Genomic DNA, 23,593 nt, shown 5'->3' with positions numbered 1-23,593 from the left:
TCATTTTGTCTGTCCCTTTCCCATGAGATTTTTTAAATGATCAGAAAACTTTTGTTTAACAATGTTACAACACTGGTTCGTAATCTTCTCTGTGCATGAGAATCACCTGGTGTACTTTTAACACACACTGTCTGGCAGAGGTTCTCATTCAATTGGTTTGAGGTGGGGCCCCGACTGATGATTCTAACGTACAGTCAATGCTGAGAATCCCTGGTGCTAGAAAGGAAAATCAGCTGAGCAATTGCTGGCTTTGGACAAAGGAGACTGAAATGAATGGATTCCCTATGTCGCTAATACTCTTGAACTCTGTTATCAAAGTCAATTCAATAGGCATTCAATGCTGATCAGCATTTTGACACTTACTTGTCAATAAAATGACTACAGAATTGTAACCAAGCACCAGACAAGAAAATATGCATACCCAGGAAAAGAATATAAAATCCAAAGGTAAAGCACTACATTGACTTCGATCAAGAAGTAAAGAAAATTAGAAGATTCAAGATGGCATAGAACGTAGAGGCTATACACGCCTCCTCTAGCAACCACACCAAAATTATAACAAAACTACAGGGCAACCAGCACATGGAATTACCAGAGGTCTGTCTGAAAATAAGCCCTACAACTGGGTCACCTCAAATAACAGGTCACCTCAAAATAGTAGCAGGGGGTGGAGATGCAAAACAGCTGGTCCCACAACTGCAAATGGCAATCAAGAATCAAGAAGGCTATCTTGGCTGCAGAGTTCCCTACCCCAGCTGCAGAGTGTGGGGTCCCAAGGGGTCCTGGCTGCACACTGGGCTCCCCAGCACAGGATTCCAGTGCTGGGAAGAGAAGTTCCTATGACCTCTGGCTGCAAAACCAGCGGAGGTGCAGCTGAGTGAGACAGAGGGCTATGGGAAGTAGAGACTTTCCTCTTAAAGGGCCCATGCCCAGCATTACTCACTAATGGCCTTGCTCGCTCTAAGCTCCAGCTCCAGGGCAACTGTTTAAGGGGTGCTCAGGACACACAGGGTGGCACTGAGGTATTGGGCCCTGCTAAAGTGAATCCTGCTCTATAGGGTCAGTCCCTCACCAGCCAGTCCTAACAACCAATCAGCCCACGGGTCAATCCCTCCCACTGAAATGCAATCAGCAACCAAGGCTCAACTACATCAGGAGGGCACATTCAACTCACACAAGGGACACACCTTGAACACCTTGCTCAGGTGACCAGGGAAGACTGTGCCACTGGGCCCCACAGGACATCTACTACATAAGGCCACTCTACTAAGATCTGGAGACTTAGGAGCCCTACCTATTACATAGAAACAGACACAAGGAGGCAGCCAAAATGGGGAGACAAAGAAGCATGTCCCATATGAAAGAACAGAACAAAGTTTCAGAAAAATAATTCACCAAAATGGAGACAAGCGGGGTAGCAAAGGATACCCAATCAGAACAGCAACAAAAAAAATTCCAAAAGAATGAAGACAGTTTAAGAAGCCTCTGGGACAACATCAAGCATAACTTCATAGGGGTACCAGAAGGAGAAGAGAGAGAGCAAGGAACTGAAAACCTATTTGAAGAAATAATGACAGAAAACTTCCCTAACCTGGTGAAGGAAATAGACAGACAAGCCCAGGACAAGCACGGAGTCCCAAATAAGATGAAGCCAAAAAGGCCCACACCAAGACATATCATAATTAAAATGCCAAAGATTAAATTCAAAGAGAGAATCTTAAAGGCAGCAAGAGAAAAGCAGTTAGTTAGTTACATACAAAGAAACACCAATAAGACTGTCAGCCTATTTCCAATGGAAACATTATAGGCCAGAAGGGCTTATAATGTTTTAATTATAAACAAAATATTTAAAGAAAACCTAGGACCTACAACCACGATTACTTTACCCAGCAAAGTTATCATCTAGCATCGAAGGACAGATAAAGATATTCCCAGACAAGAAAAAGTTAAAGGAGATCAGCACTACCAAACCAATATTACAGGAAATGTTGGAGGGACTTCTTTTAGAAGAAAAAAAATACATATGTATCAAAAGTCTAAATAAAAAATGGCAATAATTACATATCTATCAACAAGTACTTCAACTGAAAAAGAATTAAGGGCTCCAATGAAAAGAGGGTGGCTGAATGGACAAGAAAACCAGACCCTTATTTATGCTGCCTACAAGAGACTCACTTAAGATTAAAAGACACACACAGACTAAACATAAGGGGATGGAAAAAGATATATCGTGATACCCAGATAATACTTAGAGGGTACTGTGCTGAGTGGAGTAAGACAAATAGAGGAAGACAAATGTCATATGACTGCACGTATATGTAGAATCTAAAGAACAAAATAAACAAACAAACAGAAATAAACAAACAGAAACAAACTCATAGATACAGAGAACAATTTGAGGGTTACCAGATGGGAGGAGGTTGGGGGAGTTGGTGAAAAAGAGGGAGGGGATTAAGAAGTACGAATTGGTAGTTACAAAACAGTCATAGAGATAGAAAGGACAGCATAAGGAATATAGCCAATAATATTGTAATCACTACACATGGTGTCAGAGAGGCACTAGATTTACTGGGGTGATCACTTTGTTAGTTATATAGATGTCTAATCACTATGTTGTACACCTGAAACAAGTATAGTATTGTATGCCAACTATAACTGAAAAAAAGTTATTATTAAAAAAAAAGGAGAAATGAAGAAAATCAGCTTCAGCCTAAGTGTGGAGCAAAATGCCATTCACCTAAATCAGGTGATTAAATTTTGAAAGAGATAATACTCAAAACTGGTTGAGAATGAAACTGGAAAAATACAGAGAGAGCATAAGATGTGTTGGATTTTAAAGCTAGATCCTAGTTAGAAGGCAAGAACTTGGATGCCCTACTGACAGAGCAGAGGGAACCAGACTCCAAGAAAGGGCTCAGCCTGTGCACCTGGCCTTTGGTAGACAAACCCTGCAAGAATTTAGCACTCAGTCTGTGGTCTAGGCTCAAATCTCACATTGTTAGTGACATAATCAGAATCGTAAATCGAGATAGTTACCACTTTTGGCCTGAGTGTGTTTATTACTGTGAATGGTAAAGAAAAAAAGTAGAAATAAAATACATCAAGCTTTACCCTAAAGTTGAGGAATAAACTCAATTACAATCTTAAATTTTGTAGTCTTCTGAATAATGTGTCTTTGTTATTAAGGTAATTACAACAATTTGATAAGCTAGAGAACCCAACATATCGGTCTTTGTGGTTTTAATTTGGAATGTGCAATTGGTATTAGACTTGCAATTTTCATCTGAAAGGAGTAAGAAAATGTGAGTAAGGCAGTACACAGTACTTGAATGTTTAAAAGAAGCTAATTTACCACATTTCCAAGTTTGGTTATTAGATTTCAAAGAGTTGCTTAAGTGTGTAAAGCAACCTGGCCCATTAGCTTTGCTAGGGCCTCATTAGGGCTTCGAATTACTGGGGGGAAAAATCATGTAAATCACATTTGTAAATGCAGTTTAAAATGTTTAAAATTTTTTAAATTCACTAGATTGTAAATGGGACTAATTTACAGTAAATTGTTTAGGAGACTTTAACCGGTTAAACTTGAGTTAACAAACCATTAATCAAATAATGAAAGTAAACATTCTCATGTTTATACAAAAATTGCTAGCTTTATAAATAGAGCAACAGTATTTATAGATCGGGACTTACAAAAATTTAACTTTTTTTAATTTTTACAATTTTAATAAATTCGACATTAATTTAGAGCCCCAAGGAACTATAAATAATCCTACCATGCATAAAATAAAAAGATTAAAAACTCAGCGTGCTATTACTGAGTGCCAGCTTTGTTGGGCCTGGGTACATTACCCACAGCATCAACCGTGTTGGAGCTCAGAGTATACTACAATAATAGTGATTATTGCTCAGGGGAGAGGACTAACCCAATTTAGGGACATAAAAAAGCTTCCAGCAAGCTTCCTAACCTGGAGTAGAGCCCTAAACCTAAGACAATCATGGATGTTTTTAATTTTTGCTTAAAAATCCTAGTCTAGGGTTCCAATCATGTGACATTTTATCCTACGTTTTAGTAAAAAACACCTTAGTCTGCACTCAGAATTCACAGATACCTTGCATTTAAGATCACATATCCATCTACCATGAGTGTGGGCGACTAGGATACTCACCCACCAGATGGGAGTCCTGGGGAAGTCTGAATTAGCAGCAGTCCTCGGTAACAAGCAGATGACTAGACAAAAAGTCTAGACATCTGTTTGTTACCTAGGTAACAGTCTAGATAGAAAGGCTGCACTTCTTAGTATAACCACTAGGTATCCCCAAAGAGGGTGACCATAAAATCACTAAGATCAAAGTAGAATTAAACTTTTTTCCTAAAAACACAATGTATTTCTATATGCAAATAAGTACCTATGCAGTCCTTTGGCGAAAAATAAGTTTCTCTATTAACTCAGTACAAAGAAAACCACACTGCTTTTAATACTAAAAATATCAACCTTCACATGACAGTTTTGATTTTAGCATCTGTGGATTAATAAAATGCAAATATATTGAAAAGCACTGCAAATACTCAGTTGCTTTTTGCCATTCTGCATATTTTAAATTATATATCATCTGATACACTTGAAAATTAATAGCACATGCATGTGATACACATTTGTTCAGATAGCAGATGCCAGCTACAAGTTTTGGCTTATAGAGCCCAACAGGTAGAGGTGCCCATGTTGATGCCCCTGGACCAGAAACCCTGCTCAAAGGTTTCTTCTTATTTCTGAAAATGACACACAAAATTTACCTGATTTCTCCAGGCATGTCTAGCACACTCATGGCAGTCACAATCAGAACTCAAATGACCTCATTTACAACCTGTTCTTGGTTACCTTTCCATGCACAAACATATACAGAAATCCAAATAATAAAAGGCCACTTTTACACTCTTTCCACCAATCACACGGTACCCAGCACATTACTCTTATAATTTCAGGTTTCAAAGAATTTTAAGAATTCTCATCTTGCCCATCTCTGGTAAAAACTCACTCTAACCCCAGGCCTCAGTGGTGTGCAAGGATGCCAAAGTCATGGGATAAATATGGTCAACCTTACTAGAGCATCAATTTTATACTAAGGCTTGGTTTGCTAGGAAATTACGGGAATATCTGGCGTCTTTAACAGTTCGGCTGTTCCTGTGCCCAGCAATCCACAGAATCCTGTTTTCTCATGTATGCTACATCTCAGCAGTATCGGTGAAAGTTCAAAGAATAGAACTTTTTTTTTTTATCTTGTGAGTAGGGAAATTTGATACTTTTATGTTTTTATTAAGAACTATATTACTGCTTCAGTGGGATTAGAGGGCCTGCTACCGGGCCAGAAACAGCTTAGGATAATCATCTCCGGGGCCTGGAGGTTGGTGCCAGCCGCTGGTATGAATTAACCAGAACCTGTCATTTCTCAGCAAGATTAAAAAGGCCTACAGAGCTAGCATTTTTAAATCCAGCTGGTCAACTTAAATTCCTGTCTACATTTTACCTTTGCCTGCATTAAATTATCTTAACTCCCACAATTCAGTTTACCTTCCTGACAAAATTTCACTCCATCATATACTTTATTTACGAACTCCTGATTACAAATAGCATTTCTTAAAGCTGAGTCCTTCACCAAAACTCAAAAAAAAAAAAAAAAAATAAAAGTCTCTTTTTTCACCATTCCATTGGCTTTTAACATACATTTTTAAAGTATACATAATAGAAGAAAACTGTTGAAGCCATGGCGATAGGCAGAACCAAGTATGTCTGGAGTAGAAAGAGCACAGCCAAACTGACTTCGAGAAATATAAATATTAACGATAACAACAATGGTAATAGTCAATACTTATTGAGCATTTTCTATGTGTCTCGCACTTACTCAAAATGATAATGCTTTCAGCATTTTTACTGACTTAATTACAATTACTATGCTTTTAGGACATTTTCATCTGCAAAGCAACTACTGATAAAATAATATATTAAGAACTCCTATCAAGAAAATATTTGTCTTCTAAGATATACATTATTAAACAGAAAAAAATGAATGGATTTGTATACAGATGAGGTCAAGCTTTTCATAGGCAAGCCCCAGAGAGTAACAGCTAACATCCAGGTGCTGCCCACCACATCGCTCATTAGGACAGCTGACATGAGAGGGTTTACTTCTTGATTTCCTCATTGAATGGTTAATTGGTAAAGTAAAAGAAAAAAGAAAACAAAAACAGTATCTCCTCAAGTTTATAATAACAGGAGAAAAGACTTTGAAACTTGGCTCATGTTCACAGGTGAATATGGGCTTAGGCAGGGAAAGGTACAGCTCTGAGTTTGTGTAATACGGGTTGAACTTTTTTTTAAAGGAAAAAAAAGATGGTTTGACAAACAGTAACTCACAAACACAGCTTAGTAGATATTTTTTTCATAGTTAAATGTTCTCAGTTAACAACTGGGAAAACTACAAATCTCTTACTAAACTTACGCATCCAACAATGGCTACCTAAGTACTTTGAGTACTTAATACTCTCCCGTTGCAGAATAACCAATGCCTAGAAAGGACATATTATTTGAAAGATTGTTGGTCTTGAAAGAGGCACAAGACGTTGCCTAAAATCGCCCTTTTGAACAAGGGGAAACTGGATATGAGTAGTAAGGAATTAGGGCCAAGCAAGAATCAGAGCAGCAGACACAGCAGGATCGGGCTGCCTCAAGGCAGAAGCCATAGTAGAATGGTGCTGTTTGGAAACCGAGCCTTGGGCCAAATTCCAGGTGGGGAGGACCACAGTAGCCCGCTGAACCCAGGTCTCAAAAAGGTCTGAAGTGGTCCAGGTCAAGGGCAACAACTGGCTACCAGCTGGAGCAAAATCAATTTCTCCCTGTAGGAAAGATTCTCATATTCCAAATTTCAGCCCACAGGACTGATTAAGATTAAACAATATGCTCACAATCACAGGTCCCCAAGCACACAAGAAAGCAAACCATAATGACAGTCACAGACAACATATTTAATCAACAAAGTATAAATTTAGATTCTCAAGAATTGCAGATATTGGAATCATCGGGTACAGAATATAGAATAGCTATGCATGTAACATTTAAAGAAATAAAAGGTACAGTCACAAAGATCACCAATGAAAGAATGTTAAGAATAAGCAGATAGTGGGGAAAAAAATGGCGTAGATGATAGAGGCTCTGTTCATCCCTCTGGCGACCAAATCAAAGTTGTGACAGAAACAAGGAGCAAACATTAAGGAAAAATCACCTGGGATTGAGATGAACAATCCATACAACTAGAGAGAAATCTAAGAAATCACCCTGCAACAGCAGAAGGCAGGACGGGGCGAGGATGCGAGGCTGCCTGGTCCACAGTGGCTTAGTGGGACGGAGGCTACAGCAGCTGCAGACGCCTCTTAAAGGGGCCATACCCATGAGCGGACTTCTGTGGTGATGGACCTGCTCGCTCTGAGAACCAGTGCCTGTTCAGCTGCGCAGGGGGCACCAGGGACTTGCAGGGGGACACTGAGTTGTTGGAGTGAGGGCTGAGGCAAGATTCGCTCTATACAGAAGTGCCAGCGGTATCTTCTGTTCCTGTTGAGCCCTCCCCACTTCCAGTGCACAGACGCAGTGCCGCCATAGCTGAGACTGACTTAATTACAATTACTATGTTTTTAGGACATTTTTATTTGCAAAGCAACTACTGATAAAATAATATATTAAGAACTCCTATCAAGAGAACTGGATAACAAACTGGATAACAGAGGTTGCTCTGCCCAGAGGATTCTGTCTCCCGCAACTCACGGCCCCACCCAAGCCACACCCAGGTAAATCCTCAGCAAGTCAGGTGCTCCTTGCTGAGCAGAGCCTACACTCACACTGCAGGCAGCTGGCCTCAGTTTCTGGTGTGGACTTTTGAGGCAACTATAGGCACAGCATCTGTGCATTGCTTGCTTAACAGGTGGCCCCAGACGGGTAGAGCCTTGAGCTAAGTTTGGCCTGCAGTTGAACCCCTCTCAGGACTGTGCCACTGGATATCTACTTCACAAATCCACACTAATAAGATCGGGAGACTTAGGAGCTTTGCTTAGTACATAGAAACAGACACGGAAAGGCAACCAAAATGGGAAGACAAAGAAGCAGAACCATATGAGACAACAGAACAGAGATCCAGATATAATGAAGTCAAGTAATCTAACAGATGCAGAGTTCAAAACACTGGTTATAAAGATGCTCAATGAACTTTTGGGAAGTGTAGGTAAATTCAGTGAGAACTTCAACAAAGAGATAAAAACAGAAAAATGGAAATTATAAAAAGGAACCAGTCTGAAATGAAGAACATATCTGAGATGAGAAGTATATTAAATGGAACAAACAAAAGAATAAACAAAGTGAATAAAGAAAAGGATCAAATGCCCTATCTAGAGGATGAGAAAGCCAAGGACACTCAATCAGAATGGCAAGAGATAAGATGCCAAGACTATAAAAATAATTTAAGGAGCATATGGGATACTATTAAAGGTCAAAATATTTATCTGATCAGTGTACCCGAAGGAAAACAAGATGTTGAACAGCTGTTTGAAGAAATAATGATGGAAAACGTCCCTCACTTAGTGAAGGAAATAGACATAAAACCCCAGGAAGCTCAGAGTCCCAAAAACCAGGAACTCAAAGAGGCCAGCACCAAGACACATTATAATTAAAATATCAAAGGTTAAATGCAAAGAGAGAATCTTAAAAGCAGCAAAAGAAAAGCAGTTAGTTACCTACAAGGGAGCACTCATAAGACTGGAAGCTGAATTTCTCAAAAGAAATTATGCAGAACAGAAGGGCTTGGCACAAAATATTCAACGTGATGAAGATCCAGGATCCAAACTAAGAATACTTTGTCCAGCAAAGCTCTCATTTAGAGTTGAAGGACAGATAAAGAGCTTCCCAGACAAAAATAAGTTAAAGGAATTTATCACCACCAAGCCAGTTATTACAAGAAATGTTGGAGGGACTTCTTTAAGAAGAAAAAACGTGTATCAGAAACAGGAATAAAGAATGGTAATAACTACATTCCTATCAACAAGTACCTCAAATGGAAAAGAATTAAGTGCTCCAACCAAAAGATAGAGTGGCTGAATGGATAAGAAGACAAGACCCCTACATATGCTGCCTACAACACACTCACTTCAGATTAAAAGACACACATGGACTAAAAGGAAGGGAATGTAAAAAGATATTGCCTTGATGGACCTAGAGAGTATTGTGCTAAATGAAATGGGTCAGATAGAGAAAGATAAATATCGGGACACTGTGACAAAAACAACACAATAATGAATTTGACATGTCAGCTGACTTCATTTAAAACTAACTTTTAGAACTCAACAGGGAACATCACTTTGGAGTAGAATGTAACATTTAGCATGGGTCCCAGTCCACCCGCCTGCTGCAGGAGTACTTTCTTGAGAACACTAGAGAAGCACAAAGAGATTCTGACAGAGCAGACACAATGTATATTTTGATTTGACTTGTCAAGAGATACCATAGTCCAAAGTTTGTACTTATGTGTCATTTCTTACCCCAAAAAACAGGACAGAAGAAACTGTATGATAAATAGAACATTCTTCCACTGGTTGAATTCAGTAGCCTATCATCAAAAAGAAAGAAAACCAATGGTTAGAGTTAATATTGTAGTTTAAATTTATTGGTTTTACCAAATTGCTCATTTTATTTAGTACAAGAACCACTTTCTCAAACAGAAAATACAGTTTAAAAAATCCCAGGTAATATCAGTTGTGTGACGTTGGGCAATTACTTTTCTTTCCTGAACCTCACTTTCATGTTACAAAATGAGAATGTTTTTTAAAAGAGCATCCTCAAAAGATAGATATGAGGATTTAATGAAATTGTTTAGAACCTTGCGGGTGGCAAGAGCAAAATGATAGCTATTATTGCTGTGGATATCATTAAATCTTAACTAAAATTGTAGTCATAAAGTCAAGGTTAAGCTTATTTTATATAAAATAATCTTAGAAAAAAGTTTATTATAAAATTCATAATGTTGGCAAGACTAAAAAAACTTTCATAAATTGTTTTTAAGAATTTGTAAACGCTTAGGCAGTATCATTAACAAATAAACTACTATTTCCTATTTACAAAGCCGTAAAGTAATTCGGTGGAAGTGCTGACAGAGAAGTTTCTGCTCTTAGTCTCTAGCTGAAAAAATAAAATTAACCCTCTTGAAATTATAGGTGACAAGAGAGTATTTTATCCATGATTTGTCCCTTACCACCTCCAAAGATGATTTTAAAGTGACTCAAGACTATACATAAGTATATGCTGATAACATGATTAACCATAAGTTCTACTCACTTTCTGTTAAGCAATACTTTGTTAGCCAAATATTAGTAACTTAATATGTTTATTTAAATCTTAAGTTTACAATTCAAAAATTTTAAAACAATTAAAATGGAATTCTCTTGTCTGATCAGTACAGACTTGTCACACTTAATTGTCATTGTGTCATTAGTAATATTTTGCCTACCTCTCTTATCAAAAAGATAAATACTAAATGTTGAAAATTTTTGATAATTGTACATGGGGTTTGTTATACTATTCTCTCTCCTTCTGCATAGGTTTGAAAGTTTCCATCTTAAAACTTCTTTTTAAAATGCTTATTTGTGAAAGAAAAAATATATAATGAGTTTAATTCTAACATACGGCCAAGCCCTAAGCCAATCAAAGGCACAGAAACCAGCCAAGTAAAGATTAAAACCAAACAAAAACTATGGAAAACTTGTGTCTGAAGGTCAAATAAAATTGGGACTACGAGAAAATCATATGCCCCAAACTTTAAACCAAGGGTAGAAAAACATTTATTTACTCAAAGAACTGTAAATATTTATGTAAATAGCAAATAAATGCTATATATTCCTGACACCACATAAACCACTCAGAGCAATGAAATAATTTTTATAAAAACATAAGGATTCCTTGCCACCCTAAATTTTGACAGATTTTAGTTTTATTTTCTTTCTTTAATAATGATGAAGCTGTACAGGTAGAGTCTTTAAAAATAACAGCATATTTATTTTAAAACAGAAAATAATTTATGATGAATAATAACAAAGTACTTCTCCCTTCAGACTTAGAATTGCTGTAAAAATGTTGGTAAAAATATGTTGGAGTATGAATCTTTTTGATTTTGCATTTATGGATTTTTTAATCAGAAAAAAAAAACCCTATTATTTATTGTTATTCATCAACTGTAATACACTAAATGTACTTTGGCAAATTGCCAGTTATAAAAACAGTCACAGAGATGTAAAGTACAGCATAAGGAATGTCAATAATACTGTGATAACTACATATGGTGTCAGGTGGGTACTAGACTTGGGTGATCACTTCATAAGTGATATAAATGTTTAATCGCTATGTTGTATACCTGAGACTAACACAATATTGCATGTCAACTGTAACTGAAAAATGAAAAATTTCTAATAAATTTTTAAAAATTAAAAAACAAATGTACTTTAGACCTATGATTCAATGATTCAGTGATTCAAAAAAGGAAGTTCACCCACTGAGTGTTTTCCAGAGACCTAATTTGTTAACAATCACTAACTGTTCATCAGAGAGAGTCAAAGTGCTGTGAGCAGACCTACTGACTGTGTAAGTCCAAGGTCCAGGAGTAAACACTGCAGTGAGTCACACACTGAGTCCTAACACAGCCCCTGACCCTCTCCAGTCAACCAGGAAAACTGACTCATTGAGGTGCTCCTTCCATTTGCCAAACTTAGCAAGTAAAATACAATTTTATATTGCAGACTAACACCTATGTACAGAAATTTGCTTCTTTATTGTATCTGGTTCATTATCTTAAGATGGAGGCAGCCATGGTTATAGTGAAAAAGCTCATCATTTTTCCTACAGGATTTTTTTTATTACTGATGATAGTAAGTGTCCCATATCTTTTGGCATCTTTTAAAATACAATAGTTTTAAATTAAAATATAGTCAAATTTTTAACTTTATGACTTTTGTAATTTGTCATTTTATAGAAAGTCATCCTTACAGTTATATGTTCTTTTCTAATGATAATTTTTCACATAAATCTATAAACTTAACTCCAATCTATCTGGAATTTCAGTGCATAGTCATCAAGCTGGAGCTCTAAGGCAACTTTAGGAACTTCTGTTTGAAATCTTAGGAGTCTGGTCAAATAGATGAGACTACATAGAGGCTAAATATTGAAATATTCCAGCATCTCAACCCAGAATTGGAGCATAATCTAGAATGCCAGGATTTAATAAATTAAAGTGTATGTTAGACCTCTTGTACTTTCTAAGATATATGAGATAGGTTATGTTTTTTCATACGTGAAGGAAACAATCACTTTTCATATACAAACAAAATAAATGCCACTACAGCAGAGGACGTGTTTCCAGAGCCAGACTGCCTGGATCTGTTACCTACCTACTGTCCTTGGAAGTTATTTAAACCCTGTGCCCTAGATTCCTTCTGTAAAATGGGGATAATAACATTACCCTCTCCTCTGAGGGTTGCTGTGGGAATGCAATGAACTGGCTCATGTACAACACTTTGAATGTCTAATAGAATGAGTCCTCAAAAACATTAGCTTTTATTTTTATTACATGAGGAAGTTTAATAATTCTTCATGATACTCATTATAGGCAGGAGGGAACTTCGGAAAGCATCATGCTACAAGTTTATAAGTCAGGCTCCCATATCAGCTAAGAGTAGTGAGACTCAAACTCAGATTTTTATTGTTGTTTTCCAAAAAAGTTCCAGTCCAGAGTTCTTGTGACTACTTCCTGCTACTTCTCATGTGTCTAAAGGTAAATGTCAATGAGAGAATAATGCCGAAGATATTAGTGGGGATATCGAACATCTTGTTTTCATGGAATCCTAGATACCTTTACACTTTTTACTTCAGTGAGTATCAAAGGTTAAATATTAAAATTGGAAAAGACTGCTAAGTAAGAACGTAATGATTATCATCAGCTTACCTGCTGAAGGTCTCCAGTGGAAATACTAAAGATAAGGGTTGGAATAATCATGAAGCTGGCATTGTAAAAAAGCACTCCATATTTCCCGAGCTCCTGCAAAAACAAAGAAACATGAACTATCAGATTTCCTGGAGCCATTTATACAACTGTGTATTTATACAGAATTAGAATATGCGTTCTGACCCACTCTGTATTGGAATATTTTCAGCAAATTTATGACATAAAATGCTTCATTTCAAATATGCTGTAATCTCAGAATAAACATGTTATACACAAAAATGAGAGATAAAATGGATGGCAATGAATGGTCTCCGGTGTTTCATCCGTCTCTAACATTCTAATTTTTGTTTTAAAGCATGCTAATCAAAAATGGGAAATCTGGAACAAAATAAAGATCATTAAAAATGTTAATATAAACAAAACTCCTTAAAAACATCTGCTCTTTCTATTAAAAAACAGCAGGGTTAAAATACTAGGTATCTCATTTTCTAATTTTGCATATATTTACTTTTCATTAAAGTCGCTACAGCCACTTTCCATAAAGGGTGACATATTGTGATTCTCAAAAGGCAATAAACCTGTTTTTGTAAAACTGCCACCATTAAAAAACAAATGGCTGTGCAGGAAAAACAGTGGTTTTAAAAAACAGCTCACAGAAATAAGCCTGTCCATCAGAGCGAACCCCTCACTCAACACAAAGAACTTGGAACAAAGAAACGTATGCCTGGTCATCCTTGGGAGCTTTTCAGAACGGCTGGGGTAGGGGTGTGGGTTGGGGAGTCTCCATACAGAGGCAGCAACTCAGAAGAAAAGCTCATCTGCCCACCATCCCCTCATAACAGTGAAAGGCAGTTACTGTTGGACAGGACCTTATAAATTATCCATTCCAATGATCTATTCCACAGATGAGGAAACTGAGGTTTGGAGAAGTTATGGCTCAAAGTCACAATGACCAGTAAGCAGCAAAACTTTTATATGGAACCCATGTCTCTAGACTCTCAAGCTGAAGTTACTCTCAGAATACCCTGATGATAATGATTTAAAAAAAAAAAAAAAACTTTTAATTTTAATTTGCCTTTCAAAATTATCCCTTTATATATTGACTTTGCATCAAAAATAGTGGCACCTTTTTCCTTCCTATCTAATTTTCACCCTAAACTTTGTGAGACAAGGAGTAATAAACTATATAGACAAGATCATTGAAAAGAAATTAGTGATTTATAATTCATATTATGTAAATTAATACATGCCAAGTTTACAAATTCATTTTATTTTTTCCTGTAATTTCAGGGGCCAGATGATAAAACCTAAAAGCCATAGGAGTGAAGATCTGGTACCTTTGGGTCCATTTTCTGTTTGGTATAAACTCCATTTGCTGCTGTGAAAATATCATTCAGGAATACAAAAATATAGCCTTCCAAGTTAAAAGCAAGGTCAGAACTGGGAGAGAGAACAGAAAAGTAAGATGATTATTCAGACACTCACAACTTGGCCTCAAAGTCTTTTTCCATCTTTCGCTAATCAAATCCATCTGTGAGGCTAGTAACTGCCTTCCTCTGGCATGTTTTCCCCTCTCTGGTAGCGAGTGGTTAACTCCTCTGCTTTGTCTCCACAAAAACAAAACCAAGCTATCAGGTGGCTTCCACTTAATCAGGAGGCTGAAAACCAGAGGGACATTAACCTTCTTTAACTGTACAGCCCTTTCTTTTGCTAACTGATAAATCAGCATGATAATTGGTGAGCCTTGCTTTTCTAATGGGTGTGATTTGTCCAACACACAGTGGCTTTGCTTATTGTAGTAAGCAGGGTAATCCCTAGAGTATAGCCCTGTGGAGACAGCTGGGCAGTGACTCGGGCGAGACAGGTCAATTGAGGAACTGAAACCTCCATCTGGTGCCTAGTCACATCCTCCACCAGCTCCCTCAGTACCCTGTTCAGCAAATAGGCAAAGCAAGAACCTATCCCTTCCCTGTAACTCCTCTAAGGTTTCCTTCTTCCTATTCTTTTAAAACATCTTCTCTTTGATTTCCATTTAAATAAATAATACTAGTATAAAAATGTTTGGGGAGATATGGCATAGGAAGCGATATAGGAAAGAGGAATGAGAATTAAATATTAAAACCAAGCTATATGCAGAGCCTGCTACGTGCTGCCTGACATGGGCACCTGGCTGATTGACACAGAGCCAGACAACCAGACAACAAGGAACCTGCAGGAAGATTCCTGCTGAGATTACCAACAACTACCTTCCCATACTTTTGATGGTGGAACCCATGGGGGAAGGAGCAGATTTAAACTGAATTCCTTGAACAGTTGGGGTCCCTCTCATTCTGAGAGGAGATCATGCTCTGTCTGTGGAGCATTATTCTATCTCTAATAAACTTTCCTTTGGGTCTCTCTCATTCTCTGTATCCAAGAGGAGAAACACGCTCTGACTATGGAGCGTTATTCTCTCTCTAATAATTTTCCTTTAGACTAACTCTGGCGTGCACTTGAATTCTTTCCCGCGCGCAGTCAAGGACCCTCACGGACTCTCTCAGTGCAGGACTTGAGTCCCCACTTGGGGGGATTCATGCTGTCCTGCATCAGGAGAGAGAGAACAACAGCTGAGCCATTATGTGATTTATCTACCTGTACTCGACCTTGCAGATGGCACCAAACTCCTGTCATAATTCATACATATACATTGTCAAGGAAGTTTCCTCTACCCTCTTAGGTTCAGTGACTGGGGGCCTGCAAATTTAACTGACAATAGACAGATTAACAAGGTACACAAATTATAAGAAGAAGGTTACAGAGAAGTGAAACTCAAAGAAGCTATTAGACTCTGGGGCTTATATACCATTTTAACAAAGAAAAGGGTTTGAGTTTTGAGGAAAAAATTAAAGGAAAGAGACTAGGAAATATATGAGGAAAACTAATGAAAGGTAACAACTATTTAAGTCTGTTTATGCAGACTCTTCTTGGTGCTGCCTCGTCACCTCTGGTGATAAGACCTGCTTTCCTATTCCTGGTACAAGAGAGGGGGACACATTCATAAAGGGAAATTTATGGTCTGTCTTTAGGCAGAAAAGGGGAGGACAGAAAATTCCGACATCTGTTGATTCTCAATTGCCTTCAACTCAAAATAACGTTTATGCCAAAGCGGTATATTTTGGAGTGGCATATTCTGATCCCCTTCCATATAAAAATAAGATTATTTCTAACCAAAGAGAAGGAAGTAGAGAAAGGCAAAAACTGCATCAAAATCTGAATGCAAATTAAACCAGATTTTACTTGAGGCTTCCACTGGCATTATTATCTACAGATATAATTGTAAGAATGTAAATTAATTTTAGATCATCATAAATCAGAATTTTCTGGCTTAATCACAAAAATAGAATCTCTCAAAATAAGGGTTTCCAAACCTTTTGCCTACATTTGGCTCAGTGTTTAAAAGCTGGCCGTTCTGTAAAATGATGAAGAGTTAAATGAGCAGAAAGGCCAGGCTTCTAGAGGAACGAAAAGGAGGTGTTTTTCACTTCCTCAGGAGGCTGAGAGAAATTCCCAGAGTTCTCATGTCTCCCACTGGGGTAAGGGTCGGGATGGGGGGAGGAGGGGTGGAAGGTAGGAGTTCCCAGCATCATTTGTTGAGGCCAGTAGTGAAAACACAAAAGTTTAAGAATTTACTTGTTTATAAATGAGCAGATTCATGGTTAACCCTTGTGGCTGTCATTTAGAGCTATTCGCAGACATTCTGTTTCAACTTTTTCTGGGCATGTGACTTGCTCTGGCAAGTAAAATGTAAGAGGGATTAACACTTCATCACTTCTAGGCAAAAGATTGCAGAGTCAGTGCACAATTCCACACATGCCCTCCTCCAGCCTGGATGAGTAAGGAGACCCCCTTTGAGGCAAGGGTCCCAAGGACCTGCATCCCACAGTAACTATACTGAGCAGATCACTCCCACAGCATTAATTGTAGTTGGTTTGCATGCATAGTGAACAGAATGTATTTGGTATGTTAAACCACCAAGATGTGGCCACTGTTTGTTACAGCAGCTTAAACTGGCTCATACAATTACTTGCACTTGTATGACTTAAATTCAGTGAGAGGAGAGAAGGATGGGGTCACAGATGGCCTACAGCTAAGAAATGTACTTGTCATCCACCAGGATGTTATCCATTCTATGGGTGCTGAGGAAGGGGAAAGTCGAGAATTACTATTCCAAGCTAGCTCTTGGGTAAAAGTTAGATGCTTTGGGAAAAACCAGTTACCCTGACAGATCATCAGAGTATCACACACATTAAACAAGAGCTGAATTTCTACTAACTGGTTCCGGAAATGTGCCTCCATACACGGAGCATCTGAAGTGCCATTCCTCACCCAACACCTAACATATTTTTATAAATCATTTTTGTAAAAGTCTTCAACTGGCTCTAAGTCAGTGGTTTTCAAATTGAACTCTAAGAAACCTAGAGGAGAGAGGCTACCCAGGGGAGACCCCAGAGCGCTGTGGGAGGAAGGCACTTTTCAACAGAGCATCTCCCATTTTTAGCTAATTTACTCATATGATTTTGTTTGAGCAAAAGTCTTCATGACTAAAAAAGGCTCGAAGTGCTGCTGCTTAATGTCTATACCGGCACCACACCAGAGGCACGAAACACAGCACAGAAACCGAAGAGGCCAGCTAGGACTGAAGAAGAGGAAGGTACAGATAAAATCGTAAATAATAAATCTTGGTCTAGTCAGGAGACTAAACACGTTTATAATAATAATAAAATTGTTATTATTGTCTGTCTTCATTTGGCATGCTATAGTTTTAAGTCTATTTCTTTTGGTTATTATCTGTCCACCAACTAGAATGGAAGTTCCATGAAAGCAAGGATTCTTGTCTGTTTTGTCAACTGCTGGATTCCCCAGCACCCAGAACAATGTCTGGCATAAGAAAAACACTCAATACGTTTTTGTTGAACTTGGTCACGCACTAGTATAAACTCTAGTTTATTATTACCTCATTTACTTCTCACAAGGACCCTATTAGGCGGATGCGATTCTAATCTCTACTTTACAGTTAAAGTAGAGATTACTTTACTGTACTCTCTACTTTAACTGTAAAGTAGAGATTAGAATCGCATCCGCCTAATAGGGTCCTTGTGAGAAGGAACAGGGAGGTTGAATAGCTTGTCCCTGGTTATACAGCTAATAAGTGAGGAAGCTAGAATAAGATCCCAGAAATCTTGGCTCTGTAGTCCACATCTTTATTTAATTTACAATTAGTGATCCAGAATTCGTTTCAAAATGAGTTAAGGAAACTAGTTTAACTAGAATTCCTCCAAATTTTTCATTCTTCCTTTCATTCAAGTAGGTTTTTATTTTCTATTATCGTCTTAACTTTATAGATGAGGAAACTGAGGCACAGAGAGGCTAAGAAACAGCTGAAGGGGCAAGGCTAAGTTTTGAACCCAGGGAATGTTAACTGCACACAAGCTCTAACCACAATGCTATGAAAGATAGGAGTCTGAGTGCCTGCTTTCAAATGCAAACGTGGAGTCTTCATTCCTGGTTTTGCATATTAGTAAGTAAGATAGTAGAGTCATGCACTGGTATTGGCTCATATCCCAAACATACAAATATATATTTAATGAGAGTATTCTGCCCTTGGAAATACTGACTTTCAAGACACTACAGGATAAACAAATCAGCATACAAGGGCTCTATACCTCTGTTATTCTTCTTGATCAAATGTCTAAGAATTTTTCAAGTAAAATTTTTACATTGAAGACGTTCAGTAATAGAAGTGAACAGTTCACTCCTTTTTATGAAGAAAAGCTGTATTATTATCTTATAATGCTCTCTTTATATATTCTGAGAAATGTTATGGTCAACTTCGAATCCAGTTGGACTTTCACAGAAACATATGGGGATTCCACTAACATCAACAGATTTGTCTCTTGGCTGCTCATTTCAACTGCAGCCAGATGGAAAATGAAAAATGAGTATGGGGCTGGGCCTATTATCAAAGACACAAAGAAGTTATTGAGCAGAAACTGTCCAAAGTCTTACCCAGCTGCTATGAAAGCCCCGAGAATGATGGCAAAGACACTGACAATGATGTTCAAGGAATACTGTTTCCTGTAATAAATAAATAGATGGGTGGGTAGATAGATGGATAGAGAAAAAGACAAGGCAAGGAGGAGGAGAGAAAAGTACGTGAATTATATTTTTTAAATGAACTGAAAACAGACATTATTAACAGTTTCATAGCTAAAATCTGATGGATAATGCTTTACCTAGAGAAAGTGCTAAAAGTATCTGTTAAATGGATTAGTAAATCTGACCAAATTTACTGCATTTCTTAAGCAGTTGTCTTAATCTAATTATAAACATATTTCTCTGTTTTCACTAGAGAGACACCGAGACAAAATGCAGAACAGCTCCTGCTAGTAGAGTAGTTGGTATGAACTTAGACCACACATTCAAAGATTAAGATAAAATTCAATAGTAGGACTTAAAAAATTGGACCATCATCCAAATTTCATTGCAAAATAATCTTCACAGCAAAATCAGGAATCACCTTTTTGGATATCAGCCTGAGAATTCTTATGAGAAATGTTTAAATCATTATAAAAATTACTTTATTCTGATTTACACTGTAATCGCTGCATCAGAATGGATTTCCCTGATTTCTGCACTCCTGTCCTATATGTATACGCTGGCAATTTATCTTCTGTATTCCAAAATCAGTGTATATTCCATCTGGCTCAGGAAACAGATTTACAGATTTATAAATTTCTACCACAAACATGTATTATTTGACTAATGCAAATTAACTATTTAAAAAGCCACTCATTAAGTTCATGAAAAAAGGACACTGCTTTTACGTTAATAAACTATTTGTCCTTAAGTTATTGCTACTAGCAAGTCAAATCAACTATTTGGGGAAAAAAATAGATGTTGAGAATTTGCTATGTAAAAATAATGCAGGGAGGGGAAAGAGGGCACCAGAGGAACAGAGGAAAAACAAAAATCACCCGAGTATGATGGTTTCCAGGAGTAAAGTAAGTGGAATGGTAAATTTCCTGAGCACGGTGAACATTGGCAAGCTGTCAGGAAAAGATTGAAGCAGAATAACATCAGACACCAAAAAAATTTTAACATGTTTTACGGTTTTAATTAAGGCACTAATTTTCCAAATTAAATATAAGAAATTAACCTTAATTCTCATGTATACTACTAACAAATAACATTAAACAGTAAAAAAAAATGGAGATTAAAAATTTCATTCCACTTTCACTTATTAGCTATCTAAAATATCATACTATCCAACCACTACAAAGATTTTGCTAAAACTAATACACGATGTGAACCAAAACACTCTTTGGCAAATCAAATTGGGACTATTTATCAAGAATCATTAAATGGTCCTAACCTTGAACCTAATTATTTCTTGTTGGGAAACTTATCCTAAAAAAAACTTAGCCAAAAAAAAGAAAAAACCATATGCGCAAATGGGTTCATCGCAGTAGTGTCTTTGGGAGAAACATCAGAAACAACCAAATGTCAGGCAAGGCAATGATTATAAATAAGCTATGATTAATCCTGTTGGGGAAACATTATGTATGTATGTATGTATGTAATATATTATAAAACTTTACCACTATTGGAAAGTAAATTAACTAAACAAGGAAGATACAAAACAATGTAGAGTCTGCAACTATAACAAGGTACATTCTGTATATGCAAAAAAGACAAAATAAATATTTAAAGTAGTGTGTTAGTGGAAAGAATTACCAATGACTTTTCCTCCAAAACTTTATGTAATGAGGTTACCTTCAGTGCCTTTAAAAAAATATTTAAGAACCTTTTACCCACTCTTAAAACCAGAGATTCTAGGACACAGCTCAGTGATGGCCAACAGACTGCCAGAGCTAGAAGCCCACCTCCATCTGCTTCCAGATGTGACCCTGAGAAGACAGTGACCTTGGGAAGGAAAGTCAGAACCACAAGCAAGAGGGAGAGTAGCCAACTCCTCCCGACCAGACTTGCAGAAGGGTTTCACACTAATAGTGACATTGTAACCAGAGGCCAAGTGCAAAAAGAATGTTCAGGAACTTTATAGCCACACTTAAAGATATCTTATGAGTCTGATTTGAACTGCCTTTTTCAAAGCAAGAAAAAAAAAATGTTATTATTTTTCAATAGACTTCAAAAAGTATTTTCAGATAATGCCTTTTAAAAGCAGATAATGTATACTTAATGATCAAAAGCTACATGTTTTCCCCATAAGATCAGGAATAAGATCAGGAGGCTCTCTCTCACTACTATGTCTATTCACTAACATACTTGAGGTTCTAGACAGAACAATTAGGTTAAAAAAAAGTAAGTTATCTTTATTTGCAGGTGATAGATATAGAAAATCCTAAAGAACCCATTAAAAATTATCACAACTGAGTTAAGCAAGTGTGCAGAAAACAAAATGAATATACAAAATCAGTTGTATTTATATACACTAGCAATGAGCAATCCCAGAAGGAAATTAAAACTATTCCATTTCTGATAGCATAAAAAAGAACAAAATTCTTAGGAATAAATTTAACAAAAGAAGTATAAGACTTATACACTAAAAACTACAAAATATTATTAAAAGGTTAAAGATGATTAAATGGAAAGACACTCCATGTTTCTGGATCAGAAGGCTTAATGTTAAAATGGAAATACTTCCCAAATGGATCTATAGATTCAACACAACCCCTATCAAAATCTCAGCTGGCTTTCCTTCCCCCAGAAATTGGCAAGCTGATTCTAAAATTAATATGGAAATGTAAGAAAACCAGAAAGCCAAAACAAAATTTAAAAAGAAGAACAAAGTTGGTATACCCAATTTCAAAACTCACTACAAAGCTATGATAACCAGTACTGGTTTAAGGCTAGCCATATAATCAATGGAATAAGATTAATAATCAAGAAATAAATCCTTACGATTATAGTCAATTATTCTCAACAAGGTGCCAAGACAATAATACAACAGGGAAAGAACGGTCTTTTCAACAAATGATGCTGAGACAACTAAAGATCTACATGCAAAAGAATGAATCTGGATCCCTACTTCACACCACATACAAAAAATTATCTCAAAATCTATCAAAGACCTAAATGTAGAAGCTAAAACTAGAAAACTCTTAGAAGAAAGCACAGGAATAAGTCTTCATGACCCTGGGTTTTGCAAAACATTCTTGGTACAATACCAGAAGCACAAGCAACAAAAGAAAAAACAGATATATTAGACTTCATCAAAATGTAAAACTTTTATAAAGGTAAACAAAATGTGATATATACATACAATAGAATGTTATTCAGCCTTAAAAAGGAATAAAATTCTAACCCATGCCACAACATGAATGAAGCTTGGAAACCTACAAATCGAAATAAACTAGATATAAAAGGACAAATATTGTATGATATTCCACTTGTATGAAATATCTAGAATAAAGATAGAGAGTAATAGAGTTTCCCAAGGGCTAGGGTAAGGGGAATGGGGAGTTACTGTTTAATAGGAACAAAGTTTCTGTTTGGGATAATGAAAAAGTTCTAGAACAAACAGTGGTCATGGTTGCTCAACATCATGAATATACTTAGTGTCACTGACTTGAACACTGGTTAAAATGGTTAAAATGGTAAATTTTATGTTATGTGTGTGTATATATATATATATCAATTTCAAAATATGTCTATGATTGAAATGGTACATTTTGTTATGTATATTTTACACTAATTGTTAATTAAATTTTTTAAAACTTGAAACTTTTGTGCTCTTAAGTTTACCATTAAGAGAGTAAAAAGACAATCTACAGAATGGAAGACAATTTTGCAATCATATCTATAATAAGGGACCTGTATCTAGCCTATATAAAGACTTACAACTCAATAATAAAAAGATAAATAACCTTATTTTAAAAATAGGCAAAAATCTGAATATACATTCCCCCAAAGAAGTTATATAAATGGCCAAAAAGCACATGAAAAGACATTAGCCATGATTAGTCATCAAGGAAGTAAAAATCAAAACCACGATATGATACCACTTCACAATCACTAGAATTGCTATAACCAAAAAGATAGACAATAACAAATTTGGCTAGAATTCAGAGAAATTGAAAACCTCATACATTGCCTTTCAAAATGTAAAATGGTGAAGCCACCTAGGAAACAGTTTGGCAGCTCCTCAAAATGTCAAACACGTAATTGCCATACGACCCAGTAATCCTACTAGGTATAGACCCAATCGATGGTAATCCCATTCTTCCACATCATCAGGCCAGCAATCATGAAGTCAACTTTGACTCATTTCTTTCTTTCAGACCCCACATGGTATTCGTCAGGATACTGTGTTAGCTAGCCGTTCCTTCAAAATACATCCACTACCCAGATTATGGCCTCAAAATAACACTTAAAATAACCAGGGAATCCTTGGAGAAACAACGGGAAAAGTCTAGATAAGCCTGGGCCATCATGTACCAGAAAGCAAGGAAGTAATCAAAAACCACTGGGGCCCTAGAATATAAGAGGCTCCCAATGGGGCTCCCAATGG

At 36.9% G+C, this 23,593-nt stretch overlaps 1 protein-coding gene across 5 annotated transcripts in view; it reads right to left on the bottom strand.

Annotated features, from left to right (window-relative positions):
* Window positions 1-23,593, bottom strand: part of SLC35D2 (solute carrier family 35 member D2) — a 53,652-nt gene that overhangs the window by 2,756 nt on the left and 27,303 nt on the right. For all 5 annotated transcript variants that reach the window (XM_039880448.1, XM_039880447.1, XM_039880450.1 and 2 more), the window contains 5 exons: window positions 20,037-20,108; window positions 19,069-19,137; window positions 14,361-14,463; window positions 13,024-13,116; window positions 9,575-9,642 (listed from right to left, as the gene is read on the bottom strand). In XM_039880448.1, coding sequence (XP_039736382.1) covers window positions 9,575-9,642; window positions 13,024-13,116; window positions 14,361-14,463; window positions 19,069-19,137; window positions 20,037-20,108 — 405 coding nt within the window. The remainder of the gene's footprint in view (window positions 1-9,574; window positions 9,643-13,023; window positions 13,117-14,360; window positions 14,464-19,068; window positions 19,138-20,036; window positions 20,109-23,593) is intronic.

Source organism: Pteropus medius, unplaced genomic scaffold (assembly GCF_902729225.1).
Source record: "Pteropus medius unplaced genomic scaffold, Ma_sr-lr_union100, whole genome shotgun sequence".
Lineage (NCBI taxonomy): Eukaryota > Metazoa > Chordata > Mammalia > Chiroptera > Pteropodidae > Pteropus > Pteropus medius.
Note: the sequence above shows the minus strand (reverse complement) of the source record. Positions and strands in the feature narration are given on the sequence as shown.